General features: G+C 63.1%; 2 protein-coding genes across 3 annotated transcripts in view; both read left to right on the top strand.

The window, feature by feature from the left end:
* The first annotated feature begins 1,506 nt into the window (after window positions 1-1,506).
* Window positions 1,507-7,035, top strand: EFNB3 (ephrin B3). Of its 2 annotated transcripts, none has more exons than XM_019413558.2 (5): window positions 1,507-2,217; window positions 4,411-4,703; window positions 4,895-4,987; window positions 5,102-5,206; window positions 5,670-6,635. In XM_019413558.2, the coding sequence occupies exons 1-5, from the start codon at window positions 2,096-2,098 to the stop codon at window positions 6,077-6,079; spliced, it is 1,023 nt and encodes a 340-aa protein (XP_019269103.1). In that variant the 5' UTR covers window positions 1,507-2,095; the 3' UTR covers window positions 6,080-6,635. The 2 variants fall into 2 exon arrangements, with proteins under 2 accessions (XP_019269103.1, XP_019269102.2); XM_019413557.2 differs by having other exon boundaries at window positions 1,520-2,217; window positions 6,518-7,035.
* A 6,222-nt stretch (window positions 7,036-13,257) lies between these two features.
* The window catches only part of DNAH2 (dynein axonemal heavy chain 2), a 92,402-nt gene continuing 90,936 nt past the window's right edge, over window positions 13,258-14,723 (top strand). Inside the window, 1 exon segment of the mRNA XM_053892166.1 lies at window positions 13,258-13,634. The gene's annotated coding sequence lies outside the window, so the exon portion shown is untranslated.

Here is a 14,723-nt window from a genome sequence, read left to right as displayed (position 1 = left end):
CCCCCTTGTCCAGCAGCGGTGGGGGCTGGCGGCTCCTTCCCGACACCGACACCGGGGTTGAGAGGTGGGACTAGGCGGGAGCCAATGGGGCTGCGGGGCTCGGTGTGAAGTCAAGGGAGTGGGGGTGGGGCTTCATGCCATTGACTGGCCAGTTGCTAGGCAACTCGGTAAACTGAAGGGGGGGGGGAACCTGTTTGAAATCTCGGTCCCAAGGTGGGGGCGGCAGGGGTCAGGGTGAGCGGTGGCTGAGCAGGAGTGGCAGGAGCGGTGTGTCAGACTGTTGGGTGTGACTGCGTGAGACTGTGCAGACGGTGACAGACAAGACACCCGCTCACTCGCGCTCGACACTGTTTACCACCATCCGGCAGCAGAGGGACCATTACTCAGCTCTGGGGGAAGGGGAGCAGGAGCACCCGCCTCTCCCCTGGACTCCCCCAGGAGGCAGGCGACTGAGTGGCCAGAGTCAAGGACACATACGAAAGAGTAAAGGTGCCTCCCGAGAAACCACAGGCGTCACATTCCGTATTTCGGATAGATGCGGGACAAGGGCGGGAGCCTTCCATTGGGCAGCTGTCCCTGGTCCCGCTTCTCCATCCATCCGCTTGATTGGGGGTTGGGGTGGGGGGGGGGGAGAGTATGTTATTTCAGGCAGTGGCTCTGCCCCACCCCCTCCCTCGCCAGACACTGAGAAGGGGGCTCTGAAGAGACTGTCAGCGGGGGATCTGCTTTGGGACCTCACCATCAGAGGGAAGGGACTGGGGGCCTGTGACGGCAGAGGGGAGAGGAATGTCACCTCTGCCCAGAGATGCTGAAAGCGAGGGAGGGTTCTTACACCCAAAAAGGCAAACCCTCCTCCCTTCCCCCAGGATAATTGGAAACAGCCCTTCCGGCTGAATGTGGGTTTGGGGAAAGGTACTGCCTTCCCTCCCCCAGCCCCGCTTCTCCCCACAGCCGTCCAAGAAGGGCCCGAGTTTACCCCCTTAAACCCTCGCCTTCCACCCAATCCCAGGTAACAGGAGAGGGCCCAGGAGCCCGGGACCAAAAAAAACCCAAAAACAACGACCCCAGGAGGAGGAGTTGAGCGACCTGGGTTGGGTTTCCGCCTTTACCCCAGACTCCCCGTGTGACCTTGGGCAAGTCACGGGGCCTGCCCGAGCCTCAGTTTCTCTCCCCCCCTGCAATGGGGAGCCTGCGGCTCTGCCCCTCCCACTCGACCCAGGTAGTCGCGACGGCCAACTCAGCCCACTTCGCAAAGTGCGGAGCCTTCAAGGTTATTACTATTCTCTCCAGACCCGCCGGGAGCCGCGGCGGCGCTCCGGGCTGGGGGAGGAGGCGGCGGCTGCGGGAGCCACGGGGGCCGGGCTCCTCCGGGTGGCGAGGGCGAGGGCCTTTCTGGATCCGAGAGCGGAAGGTTCCAGCCGCTCGGGCGGCCCGGGGGCCGGCGGGGGAGACGCGGCGGGGGGCGGCGGGGACAAAGGGGGCGCGGGGGGCCGCGCGGGCGGCCGGGGCGGGGCGGCGGGGCGCGGCGGCGGCGGCGGCGGGGCGGGCGGGAGGTGCGCGAGGTGAGGGCGGCGTGGGGGGCGTGGGCTGCGGGCTCCGCCGCCCGCTCCGCCGCGCGCTCCAGCTCCGGCTTTTCCCTCCGCCAGCCTCTCCCCCTCCCCGCCACTCCTTTAACTCCCCCCTCCTGGGCTCGGGACTGGTTTCCTCCCTTAGCCCGCTGCCCTCAATCCCGGCGAGGCTGGGGCTCCGGCTCGCGCCCCTCCCGCGCTCCCTCGTGCGGCGCCCCATGCCGCCCCCGCCCGGGCCCCGGCCGCCCCAGTCCCCCACTTAGGCCGGCGCTGCGATCCCGGGGCGCTGGAGCGTGGGCCGGGGGCGTAGGGCGCCTGCAGGCGGCCCCGGGAAGGGCTCTAGCGGGCTGAGCGCTCCGCGGCAGGGGCGCGGGCAGAGCAGGAAGCGGGTCCGCGTGGGAGCAGGGGGGCGGCCGCCACCGGGGTGGTCGGGGCCGGATCGCCGGGGCAGCCGAGGCGGGCACGGCAGGGGGGTGAGCGACTTTGGGGGAGTTGGTGCCCCGCCCCCCCCAGGCCTTGGCGGGGTCATGGGGGCCCCCCGTTCTGGGCCGGGGGGCGTGCGAGTCGGGGCCCTGCTGCTGCTCGGCGTTTTGGGGCTGGTGTCTGGGCTCAGCCTGGAGCCTGTCTACTGGAATTCGGCGAATAAGAGGTGAGTGGCCCCGGGCTGGGGAGACCCCCACACCCTTCGGGCAGGGAGGAGGGAAGCTTCGGGGGTTCGGGGTGGGGAGCTGACTTCTCTGAGCTGGGAGGAGGCTGGAGGGAGGGTGCCAGTGCTCCGATGCGAGCCGATGGGTAACGAGACAGAGGTGATCTTGGGAGCCAGACTCCTGGGTCGCCAACAGACACGGCTGGATGTGGGTGGTGATCACCATGTGTCGGGAGTTGGAAAGACCCCACAGGGGGCAAGGATCGCAAAGTTCACGGGTAGCCGCGGGGAGGGTAGTGGAGTGGTTATTTGGGTTTGTGAAAGACGCGTGTCCTGTCGGGGGCTGGGCTTGGAGGGAGCCTGGTTAATGTCAGCTCTCCGGAGAGCCGCGGAGTAGGTGCCGCTGAGCGCGCTGGGGAAGGGGCAGGGTGCCTCCCTCCCCAGAAGGGACTCGGCCGCGGGAGGGAAGGGGGCTCAGTTTGGGGGCTCCGGGGGACAGCTCACCCAAGGCTTCTCGGCTCTGTCCACACCGTCTGTCCCCTAACTCTTGCCCACAGCCAGAGGGTCAGTGAGCCCTTGGCGGATCCAGTTCCCAAACCAGAAGATACTCCTGCCTTCCTGGCTTGGAGACTTTTTTTTCTGGAAGAAGCCTGGAGCCCCCTAAAGCCTCCTTCTTTCTCTTGCATCTGGAGTCCTGAGGACTCCTTTGCCACACACCCCCCCCCCCCCATCTGTGTTGCAAACTCTTCCATCAGACCCCTCTGTTCCTTGGCATGCTTGCTTTGCTCTGAAAAAAGGCCAGGGGTCACATGAAGCTTCTCATCACACAGGGTAAGACAGAACCCCTGGGAGGTCATCTAGGACCCTGGCCTCCATGCAGATCCCACTCCCGCTGGGCAAAAGAGTTCTGTGTTTTGAAAACTTCCTGCCTCCCTGGGGAGCCTGTGTGAGGCCAAGGGAAGGGGGTCGGCTTCGGCTTCGGAGCCCATCGGATCCGAGGTCTTAATCCGAGCTCCGCTGCTTTCCGCTGTGTGGCCTTGGGCCACTTAACCTTTCTGAGTCTGTAGTCTCCATCCTTACACCTTTTATGAGGATTAGAGGTAAGGTGTTTGAACGTATTACATGCTCATTAGAGGAGAACTAGAATTATCAGTTGTGTTCTCTTGACTTCCCAGCCTCCCCTCCCTCCCTCCCTGCTATGTCTCTTTGGGTATAATCTCAAATGTCTTTCCTCCGGCTCCTACCCACCAACTCCCAGCTGCAGTTTGAGTTATCAGGTGCAGCCTGAGGAAGTAAGTTAGGCTTATTCTGATAGGGTTGAGGAAAGGGGGGGTACGGTGTTCTGGGGGCTCTTTGGGATGTTGGCGGGGAGGGGGTGGGTCCTTTGGGAGTCTGGGAAGATAATGAGCAGCGGTCCCCGGGGACCCAGCTCTGAGACCTCGTGGCCGTTAATGCACAGGGAGGGGTCACAGGCGTTGGCAAGTGGCAGTGCTGGGCCAGCGGATGGCTGGGTTGAGGGAGATGTGGGCTCTAGGCTGTGGTTAGAAAGGTCAACTCCCTGAATTCCACAGCAATAAGGCACTTTCCCTAGGAAGTCCGAGACCTGGAGGAGGAGGGGTAACTGAGCAGGGGGGGTGTCTGGGGCTCCTGGCCCCCAGACCGTGGTTCCCGTTAGCCTCACGTAGGGCCATGGCCAGGCCAGGCATTTAACTCCTGGCGCGTCCCCTGGCTGACTTGGGACGCTGGTCTGGATTCCCCTCCCCGGCCCACCCCTGGTGCCTCCCTTGCCCTGAGATCCCTCAAATTCAGTGGTGGCCTGGGGGAGGGGAGGCTCTGCCCCCATGGCCGTGCAATAGTGAAATCACCTGGGATGGGTGGGCTGTGTGGTTCCAGAGAGGCCAGCTCCTTGGTAACTGGCATCCTGTTGCCATGGCAACGGGGCTAGTGATGGAGGAGAGATGACAGTGTGCATGTGGTGAGGGCGGGCTGGAGAGTGCATTTGGGCACCGAGGGCCTAGAGACCCGTGCGCCTGGCCTCCCACCGCTTCCGAGCCCTGAGCGCCTGCCCTGTCGGAACAGACTTTCCACTCAGACGAAGGCCAAAGGCCGGCCTGCCAGGGATGTGGCGTGAGGGAGGCAAAGCTCTGGGGGCCAGACCTTTAACACCTCTCCTTGTCCACCTCGCCCTCCTGACAGATTCCAGGCAGAGGGGGGTTACGTGCTCTACCCTCAGATCGGGGACCGGCTTGACCTTCTCTGCCCCCGGGCCCGGCCTCCTGGCCCCCACTCCTCTCCTAATTACGAGTTCTACAAGTTGTACCTGGTAGGGGGTGCCCAGGGCCGGCGCTGCGAGGCACCCCCTGCCCCAAACCTGCTTCTCACTTGTGACCGGCCGGACCTGGATCTCCGCTTCACCATCAAGTTCCAGGAGTACAGCCCTAACCTCTGGGGCCACGAGTTCCGCTCACACCACGATTACTACATCATTGGTACTGCTGGGCGGAGGGCGGGGTCCGCGGGGAGGCTCTCCCCCACCCAACCCCAAGACGGAGGGGCAGGGGAGGAGCCGCCGAGAGAGACCCCTGATGCCCCCCGGGGTGGTGTCAGGGCCAGGGAATGGGGACGGAAGAGGGGCTCGACTCTGGAGTGCCAACTTCTCCGTCTGGCTCTTCTCTCCCAGCCACGTCGGATGGGACCCGGGAAGGCCTGGAGAGCTTGCAGGGAGGTGTATGCCTCACTCGGGGCATGAAGGTGCTTCTCCGAGTAGGACAGAGTGAGTGGGGGGCCCGGGGCGCACCTCCTAGGAGCCGAGGGAGGTTGGGGCAGCACCGTCAGGGCCCGGGGGCTGCTGTCTCAGCCCCCGCTGTCGGGTCTCCCCCATTTCCAGGCCCCCGAGGAGGGGCTGCCCCCAGAAAGCCTGTGTCTGAGATGCCCATGGAGAGAGACCGGGGGGCAGCTCACAGCCTGGAGCCCGGGAAGGAGAACATGCCAGGTAGGAACCGGGGGTCCAGTCTCCTGCCTTCCCCCCCCACCCCGCCCCAACCTCCTCTGCTCTCGGACCCCAGCTGCCCGCCTTCACCCTCTCCCTCCGCCTTCAGTTTTTGTTGTTGTTTTTTTTTGGGGGGGGGGGTGATACAGGAAACAGAAGAGGGGATGGGAGGGTGGGAGGGGAGTGGAAGCCGAGTGAGGAAAAGACTCAATTAGAAGTAATTACCCGAGCCAGTGTTTCAATCAGTGCAGTCAGAGAAGTGGGGGAAGGCTGCTTCGCGCCCAGCTGAAGGGCTGGACCCACCTGGATTCTGAGTGGGATTTCGGGGGGAAGGGGAGGCGGGGTCCCCAGGGGGCTCGGGCGCTGCCGGGGAAACCCACGGGGACCCCCGAGGCCGGGTGTCCGGAGGCCCAGGTGGCTCCTTCAGCCCCTCCCCCTCTTTCCTCCTTCACCCCTTCCCTGCCAGGTGACCCCACCAGCAATGCAACCTCCCGGGGTGCTGAAGGCCCCCTGCCCCCTCCCAGCATGCCCGCGGTGGCCGGGGCCGCGGGGGGGCTGGCGCTGCTGTTGCTGGGCGTGGCAGGGGCTGGGGGCGCCATGTGTTGGCGGAGACGGCGGGCCAAGCCTTCGGAGAGTCGCCACCCTGGTCCCGGCTCCTTCGGGAGGGGAGGGTCTCTGGGCCTGGGGGGTGGCGCTGTGATGGGACCTCGGGAGGCCGAGCCTGGGGAGCTAGGGATAGCTCTACGGGGTGGAGGGGCTGCAGACCCCCCGTTCTGTCCCCACTATGAGAAGGTGAGTGGTGACTACGGGCACCCTGTGTACATCGTGCAGGATGGGCCCCCCCAGAGCCCTCCAAACATCTACTACAAGGTATGAGGGCTTCTCCTCCCGGGCTCTCCTGGATCCAGCCCTCCTCGGGTGCTCCTCCGGTTTAAGTCCCGGTTGGAGGGCCACCTCTGGCATCTCCTCGGCCCCTCTGCGCCCCCGCCCCCCGCCCCCAGCTTCTGTGCTCCTGGCTGTTGTCGCCCTCTTCTCCACTCTTAGGATTCCTTAAGACTCCTGCCCTCGGTTGGCCACGTGAGCCCCCCTCCGTCTCTGTGCTCCTGGGTCCTCTTTCCTTGGGGAGGGGGCAGGGACTCAGCCTCCTCTCCTGACCGCGACCCGGCGATCCCTGTGCCCCTCACACGCCGAGAGCCAGGGGCGGGAACAGTCTGTCTTTTGTCGGCATCCCTTCCTTTCTGCCTCTCACTGGTTTTCTCTTCTTGTCTCTTCTCTCTCTTATTCTGTCTCTGTCTCTCTCTCTTCTGCCTCTAGGTCTGTTCCCCTTCCCTAGCACCCCCCTCCCTACGCCTCCTCTTACCCTCTTGGCTTCTTTCCTCCGCCTCTCCCATCTCCCCCGGGTGGGGGTATGTAAGCATTCGTGCCCTCGGCCCCCTCTTCTGACCTCTCTCACCGACCCTCCCCTCAGTCTGCCAAAAACGGGGGCCTTAATGGGGAAGGCTCCGGCACTCCACCCCAGCTCTCCGGGCGTGGGCAGCGGGGCCTCCTTCTCTGCCCTGCCCCGGGCCCCCACGTACGTCCTCCGGCCATGTTGGGGTGGTTGGGTCATGACAGCCGCCATGAGAAGAAGTGTCCTGTTTTGTCAGTGGCCCATAGCAAGATGCGAACCGGTCGGGGCACGGCGTGGATTTGGTCTGACGCCGAGCGGGCCACTGGGGACAGGAAGTGACTTGCTCCAGACGGGCAGTGGCAGAAGCAGTGCGGCAGAAACTGGAAGTGCCTTCGTCTGAAATAGGAAGTGGTCCGGCTGGAACTCCAAGTGGCTTAGTCTGGGGGGGGCTCGTTGGGAGGGGGCGGGGGGGGCAAGGGGGAGGCGGCTGGTTCTTACTCTGTGGGGGGGGGGCGGGCAGGAAGAACTTCCTGTTTGAGGAGGAAGCTGGAACTCACGGACTGTGAGAAGGTAGGGTGGCCTGAGAAGGATCTTGCTTCCCCGGATCTCCCTTCCCTGTTCTCTGCGCTGCTTTCGGGACAGCGAAAGCGACTGCCATCAGCTGTGGTGGGCCCAACTTGTCATGTTCTTCTTCCCTTTCCCTACCCCGGTATAATCTCTGTCAATCAACGGGACTGTCCCAAGAACCCACGTGTTGTCCCCAGTAACCCGGAGGGCTGTCTTGTTCAGCACACCCTCCTACCTTCTAGTCCTTTCCGACTCCACGCGGCTCCCTTCTTAGTGACCAAAATGGTGGCCTACTGACCGGTCTAGCTGACCGTGGTACCTAGCAACCGTTTCCGTAGTGGCCAGCTTGTACCTCTTCCTGCCCTCTAGTGCACCGTGGGCCTCAGTTTCCCCCCAGCTCAGTCTCATGAGACCAGAGCTGCCCTTGGGCACCGAGTCGGCCACCTTCATCACCAGCCAAGACGGTTACTTTGTCCGCCAGAGGTCACGTCACCTCTCTGGTGCGGTAGCTCCCAGCTCCTTCCTGATTTTTCTGTACCGCTCCTTCCAGAGAACAGGAAGTTGATATTGCCATGGGGGAGGTGGCGGGGCATGGCCGTCACCTCGATAGTTTTACTGTAAAAGGGAAATTTGAACAACAAAAACCAAAAAAAGAAAAAAAAAAGGAATAAAAAAGAATAAAAAACTTCAAAAGTTGACAAGAAGGCTGGAGAGTGACTGGGGGTGAGTTGGAAGAGAACTGGTAGCGGGCGGCGGGGTGGGAGGGGCGCTTTCCATCTGAGCTGGATCTCATGAAGCCAAGGGGAAGGGTAGGGAGACAGCTGGGTCGGAGGGGGGAGGTGGGCAGTAGGTGGGGAAGGGGTGATGGGCTGGGTGAGAAGGCCGAGGCAGGGGAGGGAGAGATGGCCGATACATCCGATGGGGACGCACGTGGACACGCGTTCACGCGTGTCTGTTGCTAAACCAAAGCACCAGAGACGAGGCAAGTGGCGGTCAGAGACAAAGTGCACCAAACACGTTCGCAGGTTCAGGTCTCCCCGCCTACCCTCCCCGCCCAAGGCACCTGTGACTTGGGGAGTTTTGCCGTTGGGGACCAGTGTGGGGAGAAGCGCCGTGTGAGTACCCGCAAGACGCAGGGACCCGGGCGTCACGCTGCCCGCCCCCCTCCCCGGCTCCCTGCGTACCCATCACCCGGGCTCTTCTCCCCCCCCAAAAACCCTGGTGCCCAGCCCCCTAGACTCAGCCCCATTCTCCGACCACAAAAGCAGCCTGTCAGGAGCATGGCTGGAGCCGGTCGGCAGGGGTCACAACCTCTGCCCCGCCCGCCCCTCCCCTGACTTTAGGTGCCCTCCCGCTGTCTCCCATCTGCCTGGAGGTCAAGGGGTCCTCCTGCCCGGCTCTGTCCAACGGGACCCCTGCCCCTCCTCCTGTTTGAGCAGGATGCCTGGGTCCTGAGAGGCGCAGGTGCTCTGGGAGGGGAGTCGAAAACTGAGGCCAGGTGCTGGGCTGTCTGGAATTCACTCCTGTCTTCTGAGCCCCGCACTGGAGAAGCCCGAGGTGGGGAGGCTCGAGGGGGGTGGAAAGGCTGGTCCCTGCCCCTTAGTGGGGGTTGGTGGTCATGGCAACATCCCCTTCTCCACACAATGGGAAGCCCCCCTCAGCCTCCCGCGTGGATGGAGCCGACAGCCCCATCGCTGGCTATCAGCCTCAGGGACTTGGCAACCGTCACCATGGCAACCCAGAGCCCAGCAACAGGGCCCAGTGTGAAAGGGAGGGGTCCCAGACCCGGGCAGGGCTGTGTGTGTGAGGGGGCAAGGGAGCCGAGGGAGGGCCCCCCCCTGCACCACACACACACGCGCGCACACACACACACACACACACATCTAGAGACACAGGTGGAGGAAAGAGAAGTGGGGATAAATACTCTGTGACGAACACCTCGCCAAACAAGACATCATAACGTGCTGAGAGACAGGAAGACACCTGGGGACAGATGCACAGCTGGGGAGAGGAGCAGCACGTTCAGCACCACCCCCTGAAGTACACCCCCTCGCCACTCTGGCATCCGCGGACTCCCCCCTGCACGCACTCCCGTTAACAACACGAGACCTGCCGCCTGCCCCACGCGTGGCGGCTTGTGCATCTCCCGAGCGATTTGAAAGCACTGGTGACTTCCACACGGAACGACACATGCCGTCCTGTCCTCTTTCCGGGTACAAGTACGCAAACATGCTCCTCGGGCGATAAGCACAATAAAGCCAGGAGAGGGGAGGGAAGACGTTCCTTTTCTGTTTTTTGGTTTTTTGTTTTTTTTTTCATTCACTTATCCACTCAGCATCACGTAAAGTGTCTATTTGGTCCCAGGCACCGTCTCGGGCACTGAGACTATAGATTAAATAAAGTCCCTGCTTTCACAAAGTCCGCATCCTGGTGGGGAACAACATAGTAACATCTCCGGGCAGTGACAAGCGGTGTAAACAAAACGGAGTAACAGCGTGGAGAGGATAGAGATTCGCAGGGAAGATGCTTTAGGAGGTCAGGAAGGTCCCTCTGAAGAGGTGACCTTTGAGTCAGACCTTGAGTGAGGTGGGGGAAGGGCACGCCCCGGAGGAGGGAACAGCAAATGCAAAGGGTAGAGGTGAACTTGGGACATGTTTGGGAACATCCACAGCCTTGTGGATGTTCCAGATGTGTCCTGTCCTTCCCCAGCCTCAGCCTGGCGGGGAGCAAGTCACGTAGGGTCTAGAATCCACATGCAGGAAGCTGGTCTAATTCGGTATGCCCCCCCCTTTTGTTTCTTGGGCGTGCGGTGTGTTTTCCTCCAGTAGAGTTTAAGCGCTGGGTGGGCAAGGGTGATGCTCTGAGCTTTTGCGGGGGGCTGGGGGACCGCTGCTCGTAGAGGGTCTAGAGCAGGGAGGCAGGGAGGAACTAAAGGGACTGAGAGGCTGGAGACCACGGATTGTGAAACTGCCCCCACCCCTGTCCCAAACAGCAGAGCCTGTCCTGGCTGGGGGCTCACACTCTGCAGTATGTAAATTAGGTTCAGGTGTGTGTGTGTGTGTGTGTGTGTGTGTGTGTGTGTGTGGTTTATGGTGGGGGTTTTCAGGAAAGAGCTGCGGTGGGAATTTCTGATGGGGAATGGTTGACATCGTAAGTGGGGTTTCAGTTAGAAAGAAAAATGGAGTTTCCTAAGGGGCTATATGGGGAATCAGGAACATAGGGCGCACCCCCCGTTCCCCCCCCCCCCCGCCTCCCGGGAAAGTTTCAAGATCGGGCTGGGAGAAATATGGCGGGCTGGGATACCCTCAGAGAGTGGGGGGGGGGGGGTCTGAAGAGGAGCGAAAACCGGGCAGGAGGAGAGAGGTCAGAAAGGTGGCAGGGAAGGTGGGGTCCTCAAACGAGTTCTGAGGGCACCGGGTCTGAGGAACCCCCCGACTCCCGCGGTGGATTGAAGCATCTGGGGTCCTGGTTCCCCCTCTTCCCCCGGTTGCCCTCAGAAGCCCAGGCATCAGCTCCCTGCAGCCCCAGTGCTGGCGGTGAGACTGAGCAGCCTTGGGGGGCGGCAGCTGGCGAGTGGGGAGGAATCTGTGTGCTCAGCAAACAGCAACCTCCTTGGTGCCCTGGTGGCTGCCTCCTCCCTCATCAATCAGCCCCAGCCAAATGTCCTAGTATTCCCACCACCCCAAGGGGACTGGGGCTGGGCCAGGGTCCCCAGGGGAGTGGGATGGGGATGGGTGGGGGGAGGTGGGGGTGGCGCCTGGCTCCCCATCTCTTGGCCTCTGTTCTCTCCTCCTCTGGAAGCTCTCAGCCCTTCGTGTTCCGGAACGACTCTCTCCTGGCCCCTGCCATTGTGAGGGCATCAGCTACAAATCACCTGTGGGGGTCTGCTGGGGGACAAGGGGGGAAGAGGGATGAGTCAGGGCTGGAGAGAAATCTACTCTGGTTCTCACGGGACCGGCCCAGGGCACGGTCAGCAGGAGGCTGCTGGCACAGAGGCCCGGTCCCCCCACGCTGGCCTCTCCATCCCTGACGGATGCTCTGGACAACAGGCCGGGACCCTGACTCCCTGAATGTCCTTGCTTCCCACCTTCTCCCAGCCCCCATCCCCTACTTCCCGCCAAGATCCAGAGGTCCGGCCCCCGGCTCACCCCAAATCTGCTGCTCCCCACTGGGGACTGAGGCCTCTAGACCTTAGCCTGTGGCTCTCTCCCCCTCCTCAGCCCTTGCTCCCCTCGGGGACCCAGGCGTCCTGCCCGCTCTTTTCACCATAACAACCATTCTTTTGGAATTGCTTAAGACTTTAATATCATTTCATTAAGTCAGCTAGTTAGAGAAGGTTGGGGGCACAAAGAGACTGGGGTGGGCAAAGGACGGCCAAGGTAGGGGGGAAGCAAGGGAAGAGTCCCCCTCTCTCCGTGGAGATGGCTCTGAGACATCAAATATTGACAGTGAGAGAACAGAACTTATTAAATCTGGGACAGGGGTGTGTGTAGCTGTGGGAATGGCCGGATGCCTGGGTTCTGAGGGTAATGAAGGTCTGGGGGGAGGGGAAGGCCTGGCTGAGGCTGGGGGGTGCGGCAAGAGTAAGGGGCTTGTGGGCACAACCCTCCAGTCCCTCTCCTTTGGGAGGTATTGAGTCTCGGTACCCTGGCCGTGTGTCTCAGCTGTCCCCTTCATTCCCCCAGGGACAAGACCCCCGTCACAGCTGTGGTTGGCTCCCCTTCATCCCTCCCCCCTACCTCCACCTCTGTTGATGAGCTTTCGGCAGCGTTTAATCGGATTGAGCAGTAATTAGCAAAGCGAGATGTTTGATTACCTATTTAGCATAATGGAGGGGGCTGGGATCCCTAGGTACAGCCAAGGTTGGGGGGGGGGCAGGCAGAAAAGACACGGGGTCTACACTGCATTCTTTTCCCCCCGGGGAGCCAGGAGCCCTGCCTATAAGACTCCCCACCCAATGCCTCCCCTCAAATCTTCACTCCTTGGGGACTTTTCCCTGGGGGATCTGGCCAATCATGCCACCTCTCTCTGCCACCCGCTGCCTCTTTGGTTAGGGGATCTATCACCCACTTAGCCCTACTCGCTGCGCAGCTGGCTAGGGGTGTGGCAGGACCCCTCACTACTTCAATCCTTGCTTTCAGCCGGGACTCCGGCCCAGGCAGGGGGCCAGCAGAGCCCAGGAACCTACCTCCAGGATGGCAGGGGTGGGGAGTGCCCAGGCCAGGGGCTACCAATGCTGGAGATTAGGATAGGTGGGGTGCAGAGATTAGGATGGGTGTGCATTAACCCAAGGGCCCTTCAGGGGTACCCGAGACGGCCTTGCAGCGGTGGACGGGCAGAAGGAGATCTGTCAGGTGTGAACGGCAACCAGAAAAAGGGGGAACTGAGGTCCCAGCTTCTCCCCCCTCCGCATCCGGCAAAGAAAATGTCATCAATTTAGCTCCTCATGGAAATGTAATCAGTGCGCTGGCTGCTGGCTTTGTCTTAATTAGGCACTATTGATGGAAGCAGGGAGGGTGCCTACCCATTCCCCTGACTCAGCCTCCCCCCCTAGATCTCCGAGGCCTCCTTCCAGCTTCTGGCGCCGCAGGTACGGCCCGGGCTTGCAGGCGCCCCCTCCGCGGCCCCGGCCCGCAGCGCCCCCTAGCACCGGCTGAGGTCTGCCCCCCCATGGCACACCCCTCTCCTCTGGCTTCCCCAGGACTCAGCCTTTGTTCTCACGGAAAGCCGAGCCCCTCCCCGGCCCGGTCACCTTCCCCAGGGAGTCCCCGCCTCCCGTTCCCCCCAAAACGGGCGACGCTTCCCAGAGCCGATCCTCAGGTTCCAAAGACTCCAGTTCCGTTCTTCCCTCCCCTCCCCCGCCCCGCGCCGCCAGGCGCTCCGAGACCCCAGTCCGAGCTCAGACGAGGGAAACCAGCGGGAGGGCAGGGGTGCTCCAGCCCCGGTTTTTCCCCCGGACCCAGCTGCAGCCGCGGCTGCCTCGAAATCCTGGAGCGCCTTCTAGAGCGTCCACGAGCCCCGCAGGCGGGACGCCGGGCGCCACCTGCTGGACGCGCTCGGGAGCGCGCCCGCAGACCGGGGCGCGGGGTCGGTGCGGGGGCTCCGCCGGCGCTCTCGCCGTCCCGCGGGAGGGTGGCTCGTGGCCTCAGCCTCGGCCCTTCCAGACTGTCCTCGGGCCGAACCCCGCCTCGTCCGGCCTGCCGGCCACGGTGGCTCTCGCCGGGCCCTCCGGCCCCCGCTCCCCGCGGGGCGCACGCGGGCCGGGGCGGGCTGCCGGGCGGCGGAGCGGAGCCGCCCTGCGCCTGCGCCGAGGACGCCGGGCTCGCGGGCACGCGCCCGGGCCGCTCACCCGTCCCGGCCCGTGGTTGCCTTGGCGACGCGTGCAGGCGCGGGCGGGAGCGGGCCTCTCGGGGCAACTTCCCAGACGGAGTGGCCGGTCCGGCGGCCTAGGGAGGACGGGGTCGGCGTAGTGAGGTGTGTGTCGGGGGCGAAGAGGAGGAGGGGAGACGGGGGAAGCTTCGGGGAGAAGGGGCAGCTGTGGGGGAGGGGAGGGCGGCCGTGTCCGGGGAGAAGGGGCAGGGGAGGTGGAGAAAGGGCAGATGTGGGGGAGGGGAGAAGAAGGGGCGGTTGGGGTTGAGACGGAGCAGCGGGGGGGGGGGGGGGGGGGGGGGGCAGTTGTGACCGTGGGGTGAGGAAGCCCCTGCAAGGGCAGGTTTGTCGACGACAGGCAGCCACTTTGAGGACCTGGCCGCTGGTCCCCTGCGTCCTTCCTGAGTGGCGGCGCGAGCCCTCAGGCTGCTGGAGCGGCCCCTCCTGGGGTCGGCCCTGGCGGATCTGGGGGTGAGCCCCTGGGAAGGGTGCTCCCGGCCTCGCCCGCGGACGCCCCCCCCTTCCCCCCTCGGGAGGCTCCAGCCGCAGGCCGCTTCTCTGGAGGCCCCTGTCTGGGCTGCGGTTGGTTTTATCGATGCGTCGGCCTAACAGAACGCTTCCCCTTGGAGCAAAGCACGCATCCTTCAAGTCTGGAACTCATAACCTGTGATCAATGCCTGTGGCAGCCACAGGTGGCTGTCGGGCTGGAGTCGGAAGGCCCGGCCAATCACACGGTGCCCCTGGGCCGCCGCGAACGCCTCTGCTTCCACCCGAGAGGCCTTCCTCCTGCCCCATTTTCTTCTCCCCCCCACACAATTGGAAATTCCGTGTCGGGTGACTTTTCTCCTTCCTTCTGCCAGTCTGTTCTCGGCCTTAGGAGTCAAATGAGGTTGGGCTTCACTGTGGCCTAGTTCAGGGTTCCTCGGTCAACTATGCGAAGAGATGTTTTCAGCACCCACAAACCGGAGTTCCTAACCCCCCAGCAATGAAAACCTAAAGAGATGTGTTGCAAATACCGTTTCTCTTTTTCTTGATATGTTTTGAGAGACAGCACGTGAGCAAGGGAGGGGCAGAGAGAGAGAGAGAGGGAGACCGAGAATCTCAAGCAGGCTCCTTGCTGTCAGCACGGAGCCCGACTCGGGGCTTGAACTCGCTCACGGGGAGATCATGACCTGAGTTGGATGCTTAACCCAC

The sequence above is a fragment of the Panthera pardus genome, unplaced genomic scaffold (genome assembly GCF_024362965.1).
Source record: "Panthera pardus isolate Hobbes unplaced genomic scaffold, ASM2436296v1 HiC_scaffold_3, whole genome shotgun sequence".
NCBI classification, from domain to species: Eukaryota; Metazoa; Chordata; class Mammalia; order Carnivora; family Felidae; genus Panthera; species Panthera pardus.
This window is presented reverse-complemented; position numbering and strand designations above follow the sequence as displayed.

Bases quoted from the DNA above. Each gene is read 5' to 3' on its own strand.
- EFNB3 (XM_019413557.2), top strand. From the start codon at position 2,096: ATGGGGGCCCCCCGTTCTGGGCCGGGGGGCGTGCGAGTCGGGGCCCTG. The intron at 4,988-5,101 runs GTGAGTGGGGGG...CCCCATTTCCAG, and splicing joins GCTTCTCCGAGTAGGACAGA to GCCCCCGAGGAGGGGCTGCC. The intron at 5,207-6,517 runs GTAGGAACCGGG...TTCTGCCTCTAG, and splicing joins CGGGAAGGAGAACATGCCAG to GTCTGTTCCCCTTCCCTAGC.